This window comes from Artemia sp. Qi Xiang Cuo, chromosome 13, assembly GCF_049724085.1.
Source record: "Artemia sp. Qi Xiang Cuo chromosome 13, ASM4972408v1, whole genome shotgun sequence".
In the NCBI taxonomy this organism is placed as follows: domain Eukaryota; kingdom Metazoa; phylum Arthropoda; class Branchiopoda; order Anostraca; family Artemiidae; genus Artemia; species Artemia sp. Qi Xiang Cuo.
The window spans coordinates 38688146-38701018 of NC_142806.1; the positions used below are offsets into that span (position 1 = coordinate 38688146).

A 12873-nucleotide genomic window follows, 5' to 3' on the forward strand; every position below is an offset into this window, starting at 1 on the left:
CAAGATGGACAATTATTCCATCGCCCGTATTTTTTTTTATATCTTTTTTTTTGTGAAATTCTGATCTTTTAGATTTATTTTTTTTAGTTGTTTACAAAGGTTTTCAATGCAGTCTTGTATTCTAAATATATAAATTTAATCCTATTCTTTCTGCGTCGATGGTTTGCTTCCCATATTTTAGATTTTGAATAAAGAACGCTTTGCATTGTTCCTCAGTCTAATAAAATACTGTTCTTAGTTCTTGTACTTGTTCTTGTGTTATGGTGTGAAGAAGAAGTTCGCAAACGTTTGCTAGTGCAATTTGGAAGGCTGAATTCGAAAAAGAATTGGACTTTTTTTTGCATTGTTTTACGAATATATTCAGCAGTCTTCCGAACATTATTACAAAAAATTGTCTGATTATATTCTTTAATTTTGCATATAATAATGAATTGTAAATTCTTATGAGCCATTGGTATTTATTTAACCCGCTCTCAAATTCCCTAAAAATGGATAAATTTGAAAAATTGTTCCTCTAAAACAGCAGGTGCAGGGAAAATTCTTAGTTGAAGATCCAAATTCAGGGTGAAAAGCTTTACTAGAATAACATATTTTAGTTCTCGAGACAATTATTCCGCCACGTATATAATCTTTTTTTTTTAGATTTCTGACAATAAGATTACGTTCTTCAATGCTTATAAGATGAAAATCTCCATCATTATTGGTGTCATCCATATGTTGTTTGGTGTCATTCTTGGGCTTTGGAATCATAGTTATTTTAAGCGAGCGATGAACATCTATTGTGAATTCATTCCGCAGATTATATTCCTTATCTTTCTTTTTGGTTACCTTTGTCTTATGGTTTTTCATAAATGGGTCTCATACAGTGCCCAGTTTACAGGTTAGTATATATTCAATTGCGTTAGTGAGGTTGGGAATCTTATTTATAAATCGAGTTAGTCAATATGCATAATTCTTGATGCAGGAATATATGCTAAAACAACAGTGAGGAAGTTACTACCCACTTCATGCTCTTTGCGCTGAAGTTTATCTTTCCCTTAACAATGCTTCGAAATTAAAATCACCCGTGAAAGTGTCCACTTTTAGATATTTATTTTTATTTTTTTACTACTACTACTAATAACTCACCGCAGCACCAAGCCGCCTGAGGCCAACACAGCTACGTACGCTCCTCCTCCATCCCAATCTATTCAAAGCCTCCCTTTTTACACCCGCCCACGAAGTTCCCATTTCCTTTAAATCTTTCTTTACGACGTCCTCCCAGCCCAGACGAGGCCGACCTGCTTTCCGTTTAGCCCTAAACGGTTGGCCGAAAAGAACAATCTTCGGCAATCTGTCATCCTTCATCCGAACAACGTGCCCTAGCCACCTCAACTTTTCTTTCATTATAGCCCTAGAAAGCGGTATTGAACCACATTTTTCGTATAGCCTATTGTTTGAAATACGGTCAGTCAGCTGGGTACCCAGAACAATCTTTAAGCAATTTCTCTGGAAAACATCTAGAAAATTTTCATCCGCTTTTCGGAGCGCCCATGCTTAAGAGCCATATGTAACCACTGTCATCCCTGTAGATTCTAATATTCTCATCTTGGTTTGCAGACTTATCTTCCTATTCTAACTTTTTTTAACTGAAAAAACACCCTGAGCCTTGGCTATTCTACTTTTAACATCTTCACTGCTCCCACCATCTTTACTAATAATACTAATAAGGTAAGTGAAGTTAGAATGGTTTGAAATACCTGAAAATGGCTTTCAGGTCCTATTGTCTAAACTTTAAAAGCGGGGGGGGCAGTTGTTGCTTCTGAGGGCTGTCCTTCGCCCCTTCTAACTTTTTGTACGTAAGTTTATGAAACATCATTTTTGTGCAATTTTGAAAAAGGTTTGTGCCAGCTTTGCCTCTCACTCAGACTATATGTCTTGGCTTATTCTCCAATTAGCCATGACTCTTAACTTTTTCATCGCAGTCCACCAACTTGATTCTAATTCAATTTATTTCAAACGAAACATGTTTCTACAATAATAGAGGAGTATTCAACCTCTTGAAATCCGTATTGCACGCTTTGTCTAAATATCCTATTGCAATTGAAGGGATGCTTGCGGATAAACCTCTTTCCGTAAATCTGAAGGACATCCTCGCGAAAAAATGTAAAATTTTTACCCAAAAATGTGTTGTTTGAGGCTTCAAATAACCCTCCTCTGACAAAGAGATCCACTGGCGTTCCTTCCAATAGTAAGTGTTTAACTATGCGATACTGTATAACCCTTAGAAATGCTGCATACACGTTTTTTTTAGTAACTGTTAAGTTTATTAAGTTTATAGACTATATATATATATATATATATATATATATATATATATATATATATATATATATATATATATATATATATATATATATATATATATATATATATATATATATATATATATATATATATAAATATATATATTACAATCCCCCTCCATACCAGCACAGCTATAAGGGAGGCAGTTGCCCCCCCCCCCCCTATAGATTTAAAAATTAACTTTTTGATGGGTGTTTCAATTGAAAATGTTTTTTTTTGTATTTTCTTTGAAAAATAAATAAATGCAAAGAAATTCCCCACCCCCAGATTTCGGAAAATGAATCCCCCCCCCCCCCTATATTTTCGTGAATTGACGCCGCTGTTGCTTATATTACGTTGCGGGGTTGTCCATGTCAAGGCCTTGGGGGGTAGAAGGTGGTGGTTGCGACAAACCTTCTTTCTCTTTCTATTGCATTGATACCCAGTTGGATCTATGTTTGAAAATATAATCTATTGCTTACTGGCATTGATTATCTTCCTGTCACAAATTTGCCTATCCCTACGTGCGTTACTGCGTGGATTTAATATTGTTTCTTTTTTTCAATATTTAGGACGTTTCAGTGAAGCTTGTGCCCCATCAATTTTAATTACATTTATCAATATGGTATTGATGAAGTCTGCAGAGACTACCGGAAATGAATGTGAATCGATGATGTTTGCAGGACAGGTATTATTATGTGATATTTAATCTCTTCTTAACACAATTATTTTTGGTCACTTCCTTTTTTTAAATAAGTCTGACTCTACCTTATATCGAAAAAAGGCATATGATTTTGAAACTAATTGACAGGTACAAAAAAAGAAAAAAAAGAAGACGAACTATTAAAGGTGGTTTGACTGGTAACTTGGGGTGTGTATGCTGTTTTTTGGGAAGTATATCCATCAAAACAGTAAATTAAAATTGCATTTCTTGGAAATTATGGAGATTGTGGGTAGATTACATTCAGGCAGAAAGGTATATCTTCACGGTCTCAGATGCTATTGGATTTAGCATCCAATAAAATAAGAGCATATGAATAGAACACTTGACTTTGGTAAAAAAAAAAAAAAAAAAAAAAACAAACATATCCTAATGTCAATAAAACAACTTGAATAAAACGAAAAAATATTGTTGACAAACAAATACTTTTTAATTGTCAATACAAGTCAAGGTGCTTTTATATTTTTTTTCTCTATATTCTGTTTGTTTGTCTGTTTTTCACAGTTTTTCTGTTTTTGTTTCAGTCAATTATGACTGTTAATTCGATGGTTTTCAAAAGCTTTCTTCTTGTCGTATTTTGTTCACTGGCATTTTACTCGATTTCATTCCTTAATTATTTTTTTTTAACAAAAAAATCCGAAAACTGAAATTGTTACAAATCTATTGACGAATATCAGACATTACGACATTTCCTGAAAATCTCTATTTTTGATTGCTGCTAAATGTTGTCACCGACTTTGGGACTCTATGTGTACATGCTTAGAACTCCGGATATTGACCTCCAGGACACGAAAATCAAAGATTTTACGTTCTGGAATATGAGTCAAGAGTCTTGGAGGTCGATCTCCGGGATCGTGAGGTGTAGCCCAAGAGTTCTGAAGTCAGAAACCTTAAAAGGCAACATCAAAACTAGAAGTGGAAGTTGCCGTACTGTGAATATATTACAATTACCATAAGGTCGTAATTCTATATCATATTGACCTACAGTAAAAAAAATCACAATTACTCGGAAATACTTATTGCAAAAATCTTGCTTTTGGATAAATATAAAAGAATAAGAAAGAAAAGCTTAGCACGAGAGTTTAGGGAATTATCTCTAAACGGAAGAATTCTTATTATTTAGAAAATTTATATCTGTCATATAGTAGAAAAAATTAAATTTTCTACAACCGTTCTAGAAACAGCAATCTTGATATTTCTGCTAAATCTTGCAGGAGAAATACTGCCTGAGATTATTGGGTATTTTTGGGCATATCAAATTTCTTCCTTTGATTTATGTGTGTAAATTTAATGGAAAATATTAAGGCAAAACTTTTTTTGGTCAGATTTAATGCATATGGAATCCACCTATGGAAAATCCGAAATTTCAGGGAACCCTCCCCCCTATTTACGTGCTTTTGTAATTTATCACCTCTTGAAAGAACTCTTGGAGGTTTGTATGAAGCTATCAGGGAAGCAAATTTCGATTTTCTTCTGTATTTTTCTCTTTTTAGAAGGTGATTACCATATTTAGCACTAGGAAGTGTATTAGAATCAGTGTTTATAACTGCTATCTTTTTTTGTCTTTTCCTATTTTCTATTGCTGAGAGAAATTCAGGAAGGTTAATGTATTCAAAATGAAATTTGTGGCGTTACATTTTGAAACATTTTTTTAAAGGCAATTTGTTTTGTAAATCTTATGACTGATCATAAATTGTTGATACTTAAGCAATTTTATATTTCTATCTTTTTCTTTATCGTTTTTAAAGATATATTGTAGATAATTTCGGAGACCACACTGCCTTTCCATGACGATAAATAAAAGTTCAAATAGGCATAAAATCTTTTTAATAGACAGTGATAGAAATTCACCAAAAATACCAGATATTTAGGTCACACATGCAGTGACCGTCATCAGTAGTAAGACTACTGATGTTTTCTAAATGCTTCTATTCTTCTAATTAAATTCTTCTAATTATTGCTATTATTTTGCATAGCTAGAATCAGCGATGTCATTTCAGTTTCCCTTGCAGAGGATTTAAAACTTAGAAAAAAACTTTTTCGCGTGCTGACCAATGGTATGCGTTGTGCAGATGCCGATCTCCTAGTTCCTAGTTCGATGCCTTCGGTCGGGAGTGCAATGCGTGGTTAGGGGTAAATCATCTGACGCTTTCCGTGTTTTTCTCACAGATTTCTCCAGGTACCCATTTAGAGCTGGGTCGACTCTGGGTGAGCTTACAGGGTCACACCATTGACCCCCGTTCCAAACCAAATAACCAGCGACACCAGGACTCAAACTCCTGACTTCAGGATTTCAAGTCCGAATGATTTTTGGCATGTGCCAAAAGTTTTCCAAGGGACAAAAATTTTTCGAAGAGACAAGAGGCCTATACCCTGATTTATGGAAAATGTTCCCTTTTGGAATAAATTTTATTAATTCAGGCATCTTTAGTTGGGGACCCATCGCCCTTCCTTAAATGGTGTCCCTGTAATTACTAGCTGTTTTACTGAAATCTCAGGGTCTCAACTGGTTTGAAACCCCTAATGTTTCAATGAGTCTCCCATAACACAAACTGCTATATACAGCTATTTCCTTTCTCTTTGACAAAACTCTGAAGACAGAGTTCTGAAATTGGGAATTACAGATCGCTCCAATCAATAAGACTACTGACATTGTAAAGTAAAGATTTTTCTGACAGAATGACCACGGACACTCTAATGTGTGCCTAATTGCCAATGTATCATGAGTCACTTTATTTAAAACGTCTTAGACGAATATCAACAAAAATTCTTTTTATCAAACGTTACACATTATCATGGAGCACAATTGATCTGCAAAAGAATTCGAATAGTCAAGCACCTTCTATTGCGAATGATTGTAGCAAAATTTTAATTTCAACCGAGTTTAATCTCCTCTTTAAGAAGTAGCTTGTATTATACCCGTCAGGATTTAGGAAATTAAAGTGACTTGTCGTCAGGTTATTCGGTAATGGGTCGTAAGGACGGTTTTATTTCTCGCCCCCACCCCTCCTCCCTGTTCTGGCTTTTTTTTAATCGTTATTCTAGCCCTTGAATATAGTAGTTCTTTGTTATTTTTTCGGGGGAGGTTGGGGTAAATTGACATAAGGCTGAAAATGACTCACATTTCGATATTAATGGAAAAGGCGTGAAAATTTTGGTACGTTGGTTCGAAAAGCTCCACGGGGTACATTCCTCACAACGATTTAATTGTGTTTTTAATCTGGCTGGAAAACTTGAAATAATAGACTTATGATAACGAATCATGTTTTAATTAAGCTTTGAAAATTTTAATGCAAATCTCTTCACAAAAGAAATAACTAACAGGAGAGTGTTTTTGTTCCTTTTAAAGTTGGGCTCCAAAGGATTTTCCCTTCTCCCTTATTCCATTTTTAATCGTGCTCCCTGTTAACTTGCTTATCTTGATTTACTTCACCGATCTACTACCGATTCATATTTCGTTCTAAAAAGGATAATTAACATAACGTTCTGAAAAGGATAATTACCGAAACTGATGCATATATCACCGTCATTGCTGGTGCCGCAAATCTTGCAATTTATAATGCAAATTTAAAACAAATAAAAGTTCAAATGGGGATAATTATTTTTATTAGACAGTGAAAATAGATAAAAAAAGGGATATTTCGACCACATACACCAGTGGTGTAGCTGGCAGAAAAAGCTATATTATTACAATTAAAACCAACGCATTCATATAGAACGAAATTATTACTTTCGGGTCACAAATAGTTTCCGGATCATACACTAGATTTGTCAGAGAGAGTTTATTAACACAGTTCATTCATAGTTTTGAGTTGAACTTTTGAATTTGAACTTTTATTGGTTCTTCATAGAAAGGCAGTGTGGTCTTAGAAAAAACTTTTACCTAATTTAAGGCGTTACGTCGAAAGTAAAATAAATTAAAACACTATAATTCGTGTTAGTTATGTGGTCGAACCATTTAAAATAATTCTGATATACGAGTAAAACCTCTCGATAAACTTGTTCTAATATATATTCGTTCCTACTCTCCTTTTATTTACAGGAAGGAATCCAGAAATTTTTAGTTATCATTGCCCTGCTTTGTGTGCCCTGGATGTTGTTGGCTAAACCATTTCTCCTCCGAAGCCAAAATAAGAAAAGGGTAGCTTTACTGGTATGTTTCTTTTGAAAATGTTCCATTTATTTACGGTGTTTAAGTTACATAACTGTTATAACGATTATGTCATGGTTATTATCTTTGAAGTCCCGTAGAATTATAGTTATGTTCAATTCTACGTGGCTTTGACTGAAGGAATAGTGTAATGAGCAGGTATGCATGCTTCAAGAGTTGTTTGATCCCCCTTGATTTTGTTATTTTCTAAATAATCTTAAAAATAGTAGAGATAACGATGAAATAACATTTTACCATAGTGCTTAGTAATTGTGTAATTTTTTTTTTGGTAATCAGTGACAAAACACTCTTTCATTGCTCTGTAAAAATTAATAATAGGAATTCATTCTTGATCTGAGCTAAAAAATCTGACGTGTTTTTTCCAAATTATTTGAAGAACATAAAATAAATCCAAAACTTAGTGAGAAAAAAGAAGAAGAAGGAAAAAAAAAGAATTTCTTGTTTATTCCTGTGAAAGACTTCTTGTTCTCGTACCTACTTCTTCTGGTAATGTTTCAAGGAAGATAATATCTGTGATTTTAATAATCTATAGTTTAGTTTAAGGAAAACGAGAAAGGAGCAAAACAGAAGTTTTTAACATAGATAAGTGTTATTTAGAAAGTGTAAGTTATACTTTTTGTAATATTTGAAACTAACTGTCAAAATCTGACATAAGAAAAAAATACTCTAAAAGAGAAAAAAGAGGAAAGGATTGGACAAATATAACGTTAAAATAGAACAAAACAAAATTTGTTCTAGGAAAAGTAGAATAAAAAATTGTACTTGTACCTGATTGAGGGCATATCCTTACATGATTGTCTAACACAAAGTAAGAACTACAAAAAAATAACCCAATACGCAGAGAACTGCCATGGGCTAGCAAGTTCATGCTTAGTAAGTGCAAATTTGACCCCCCCAAAAATACACAACACCCATACAAAAGAATCCAATACAAAGAAAAAGACAATATATTATTGGTCAGGGTTTATCACAGAGATATCTCCTGCCTGTGTGGGTTTTAGCACTTTGGTGATAATTATCACCATGATAGTCTTTCGAAGCATATCAAACGCCCTCCGTGAACTTTTTAGGTAGCTGCAAAATATTAGAATCTTAAAAAATTCAGTCCTTTTGCTTTTATGACACCAATCTGAAAAGAGATGCGTAAACCTTTTAAGTCTTGTTACATAATTCGCTGCTACCTTTTCACTGATACAAGTTGTAATGCCAAAATTAAAACGACCTTTTCAAATTAAACATCTGACGTCTACAGGCATGTGTACAGAGGGTATACCTTTAACGATGTCAATATCAAGTGGGTCATATCTGAAGTTCGTAAGTTTTTAAAAAAGCTCGTTTCTATGCTTATGAAACCATGTTTGAATATACTTAAATTGGAAGATATTAATACTCTTTTGTATGTGGAGCCCCAAGGTAAATCAGCCATATATTATTCTCAAGGAATAAGGGAAACAAGGACTTGCTGGGAAAAAACTTCGGTTTGAAACTAGCATCTTCAGGTACGGTATTATTCGTAGGTCCACATAGGCCTGGCTTGTGGATGGGAGGGGGTATTATTTACTTTTCTCCAGGGAGGTTCTTTGGGCAGATGTGGAGAGAAGGTGGAGGCTCATCTATTTCCTTGAGCATATTATCTTATATTATTCATATATGGTTTAAATGCTGATCTAGAAGCATCAAGATCTGGACGTTCCTCTGAATAAGGAAAATTAAGACTAAAAATAAGTTGATTGTTGGTAAGTTGAAAAAATTGAAACAAACAGTTGAACTGAAACAGTTGAAACACATGTAGATGTAAATAAGCTGTAAAGTGTTTATATAATCGTTTAGATCCCTAAAAAGAATCTCACTAACTTCAACCTTGGCTCCCCATTTTTCTCTCTCTTCACCTTCTCTCTTAATCTATTCCATCTATTACTTGTCTTTATTCTATGCACTAGTCCTGGGGGGGGGGGGGGAGCTTCGCTTGATGAAAGGAAAATTTTTTTTTCAACCTCTTTCTCAAAACAACTTTCATTTTATTCTGTTCGGTAAACTATATTTATATTGACCAATTATTCCATACTTTCGAAAATCGAATTAAATATTAATATGCCTTTCAAAATTCAGTTTAACTGCCGATGATATAGAATAATTTGGCAGTATAAACATGCAGAGAGGTTTGCTACTACTGTTACTAACAATCCCTGAACACCAAGCCTCTTGAGGGCTACGCACGCTCCTCCTCCATCCCAATCTATTCAAAGCCCCCATCCTTACACCCTCCCAGGGAGTTCCCATTTCCCTTAAATCTTTCTTTACGACAATCTCCCATCCCAACAGAGGACGACCTATTTTTCGTTATGCCCTAGACAGTTGGCCGACAAGGACAATCTTAGGCAATCCATCATCCTTCATCCACAGAACCTGCCCTAGCCATATCAACCTTTCTCTCATTATATTCCTAGAGAATGGGATTGAACCACCCTTTGAGATAGGGTCAGTCAGTCGGGTACCCAAAACAATCCGTAGGCAATTTCTCTGGAAAAGATCTAGCAAGTCTTCCTCCGTTCTTTCGGAGCGCACACATTCATATTTTCAATTTTTGTATTTATTCAGGTATATTTCATAGCAGACAAAAAATGCCCATGTAATTCTGTTATATAAAAAAGGCGATAGATCTGATACAAATAATTATCGTCATATTGCAATTTTATCGCCATGATCGGAAGTATTGGACAAATTTAAAAGGAGGGAATTTTAATTATTAGGTAAAACATATATTTTTTTTCTTTGCTAATGTCAGTTTGGATTTAGAAAAGGCCATTCGACAGAACAAGCAGTTGCATCTCTTTTGTTAGAAATAAATGATTATTTAGATAGTAATTCCATTTGTCTAAATAACTTCTTTCTGTGATGTTATTTTCAGTGATGTTAAAAAAGCATTTGACCCTTTAAGCCATTAAAGTTTATCTTTTCGTTAAAATGGAAAATTTGGGCATAAGAGGGAAAGGACTAAAACTGGTGAAAAGTGACCTAAATATCTGGTATTTTTTTTTAAATTTATTATACACTGTATATTAAAAAGGTATTTTATCCATATTTATAAATTTTATTGTATATTAACGAGTTAATTTAAGTGAAAGAAACACCAAACTAATCATTCAATTTTCAAGCATTTGTCTAGTCTGAATTGAATAATTAAAATTATTGCTCAGACACCATAAATATTTTTGCAGTTTGTAGTTAAATATAATTATTTTATTTAAAATTTTAAGGAATTATTCTGGTTTCAGTTAATAAATAAATTTACCATCTTGTTTTATTTAATTAATTTTAAAGAAAAAACGGTTAGTGCTACATTTAACAAAAAACTTTAAAAGAAAGTAGACAATTTATTAATAAAATTTTTTATTTCCTATGTAACAAGCCCTCTTCCTGATTATAGGATGATCAGTGGTAAAATCACCCTTTTGGAAAGCCAAAAAATAAGCAAACAAAAACAAATAAACATGCATATGTGATCAATTTCATGCAAAAATGCAAAATTCTGCATTTTCGAATAAATGAGCTTGAAAGCCAATTAAAAAAAGCGAACCAAAAGCTGTTGATGGAAAGAAAAATGTATCAAATGAATGTCAAGTTTAGTTTGTAAATATGAACCTAATAAAGGAATCTAGGCTACAGGCTTGCTTCTTCCCCTGGTTAAGGAGAAACGAAAGGAAAACTATGATTTGATTTTCCTTCAGCAGGATTGCAAAGAGCGTGATAGTTCAAAAGATACAAAAACATGTCTATTAAAAATTATATTCCGATGTGGAACTTTTTGAAAAACTTATTTTTTGGAAAGTTTTTTTTTATTTAATACGCTTAAACACCAAGGTTTTATAACTGGACACCAAAGGAAGACTAAAAAAGCACTAGGAGAATACATATCCCGGTATGATTGGAAAGAATCCTAAGCGCGATTTTAGTTTATTGCTAAGAGATTGGTATCGTCGTGTAAAAATTTAACCTAAAAAAACTAAAATGTGTGAAAAAGATACCCGTGATATAACGTGTCCTCTGAAGTCGATTCTGATGTTTTTAGCACTCTATCTATTAGTGCTTTAGAAATATTTAAAAAGCTTCTAAAGTAGAATTTTGGAAAATTTCATATATATATATATATATATTTATATATATATATATATATATATATATATATATATATATATATATATATATATATATATATATATATATATATATATATATATATATATATATATATACGTATTAATGATCCTCCGCGAATTTCGCTGGAAAATATTAGTCAGGCCGTTCCATTTGCAGATGACAAAGCTGTATCTCTTAAAGCGAGGGGTTCATCTACACTGTTTGAAATTTGATTATAGCTTTTACTTCAGTTAATCAATGTTTCTTTCCAACAGCTTAGCATTAAATTTTACAAAACTGAATTTATTGTTTTCCTCGTTCAAAACGTGCTACTTAAAACATTTCGTGTCAAGAGCTTTAGGCTCAAGAGCGTAAAATCCGTAGAGTCCATATCATACCGTTGTTTAGGAGTTTTTTCTTGATCCCCTTATGTCATTTCAAAATCATACGGATCCTTTAAGGGTAAAACTTTCTAAAAATATTGGGTTTATTTATCGTTTGAGAATGTTTTTTTGCATGTACACCACTTTTTAATTGCTTCTTATATGATTCTTGTACGATTATTTGTTTTACTTCTTTTTGGACGAATATAAAACCACTACAGGTGCTTCAGAATAGAGCAGTGAGAATATTCGGATTTTTTTTACATCAACCATAGATACTTGAAAATGTATTGGAAATAGAAACGATTTTTTTGTTCTTCTTAGATTTATTACATTTAAAACATCAGAGAATTTAATATTTCGATAGGGTATTTTCAAATACAAAATCCTAGTAATTATTTTTATGAAAAATCTCTGTTGATTCCCCCCCCCCTCCTTTGACTCATAGGCGTTCTAGAACATACCAAGTTCTTTTTATTAGTTCTGAAAGGTTTATATCTTTAAGTAGATACCAAGTGCCATTAATTTCAAAGAAATAGAAGTTGAATGACAAAACACAAATTGACTCCTCAGCTGAAGCTAAAGGAGGAAATGTTAAAGATTGCTTGTTGACTAATAATGATGGAATATTCAAATTAATTTAGTTTTTTGTGAGTTTCTGTTTTAGTGTACCCTTGTTTTAGCCTCCCACGCCCCTTTTGCTCAGCACTTCTTTTCTTTTTTTCTTTTTTTTTTGTTTAACCAAGTTATTTTATTTATGATTATGACAAGACGTATGGCTCTATTTATGATTAAATAAAAAAAACAAGTTTTTTCAACAGAAAGTAGGGAGCAACATTAAAACTTAAAACGAACAGAAATTATTACGTATATGAGGGGCTTCGCCCCCTTGTCAATACCCCGCTCTTTACGTTAAAGTTCGAATTTTGTTCCAATTCTTTAAGAATGACCCCTGAATCACAAAGGCCATTTAATTAGAATAAATAGCTCTTTTGAACATACTAAAAAAAACTTTAGCGTAAAGAGCGAGGTATTGACGAGGAGGCGAACCCCCTCATATACGTAACAATATCTGTTCGTTTTTAGTTTTAATGTTGATCCTTACTTTCAGTTGAAAAAACTTGTTTTTTTATTTA

The 12873-nt window shown here is 33.0% G+C and overlaps 1 protein-coding gene across 3 annotated transcripts in view; it reads left to right on the forward strand.

Annotated features, from left to right (window-relative positions):
- The window catches only part of Vha100-1 (V-type ATPase subunit a family protein Vha100-1), a 91160-nt gene that overhangs the window by 57434 nt on the left and 20853 nt on the right, over positions 1–12873 (forward strand). For all 3 annotated transcript variants that reach the window (XM_089099343.1, XM_089099345.1, XM_089099344.1), the window contains exons 11-13: positions 643–880; positions 2898–3013; positions 7089–7199. In XM_089099343.1, the coding sequence (XP_088955469.1) occupies positions 643–880; positions 2898–3013; positions 7089–7199 (465 nt within the window). The remainder of the gene's footprint in view (positions 1–642; positions 881–2897; positions 3014–7088; positions 7200–12873) is intronic.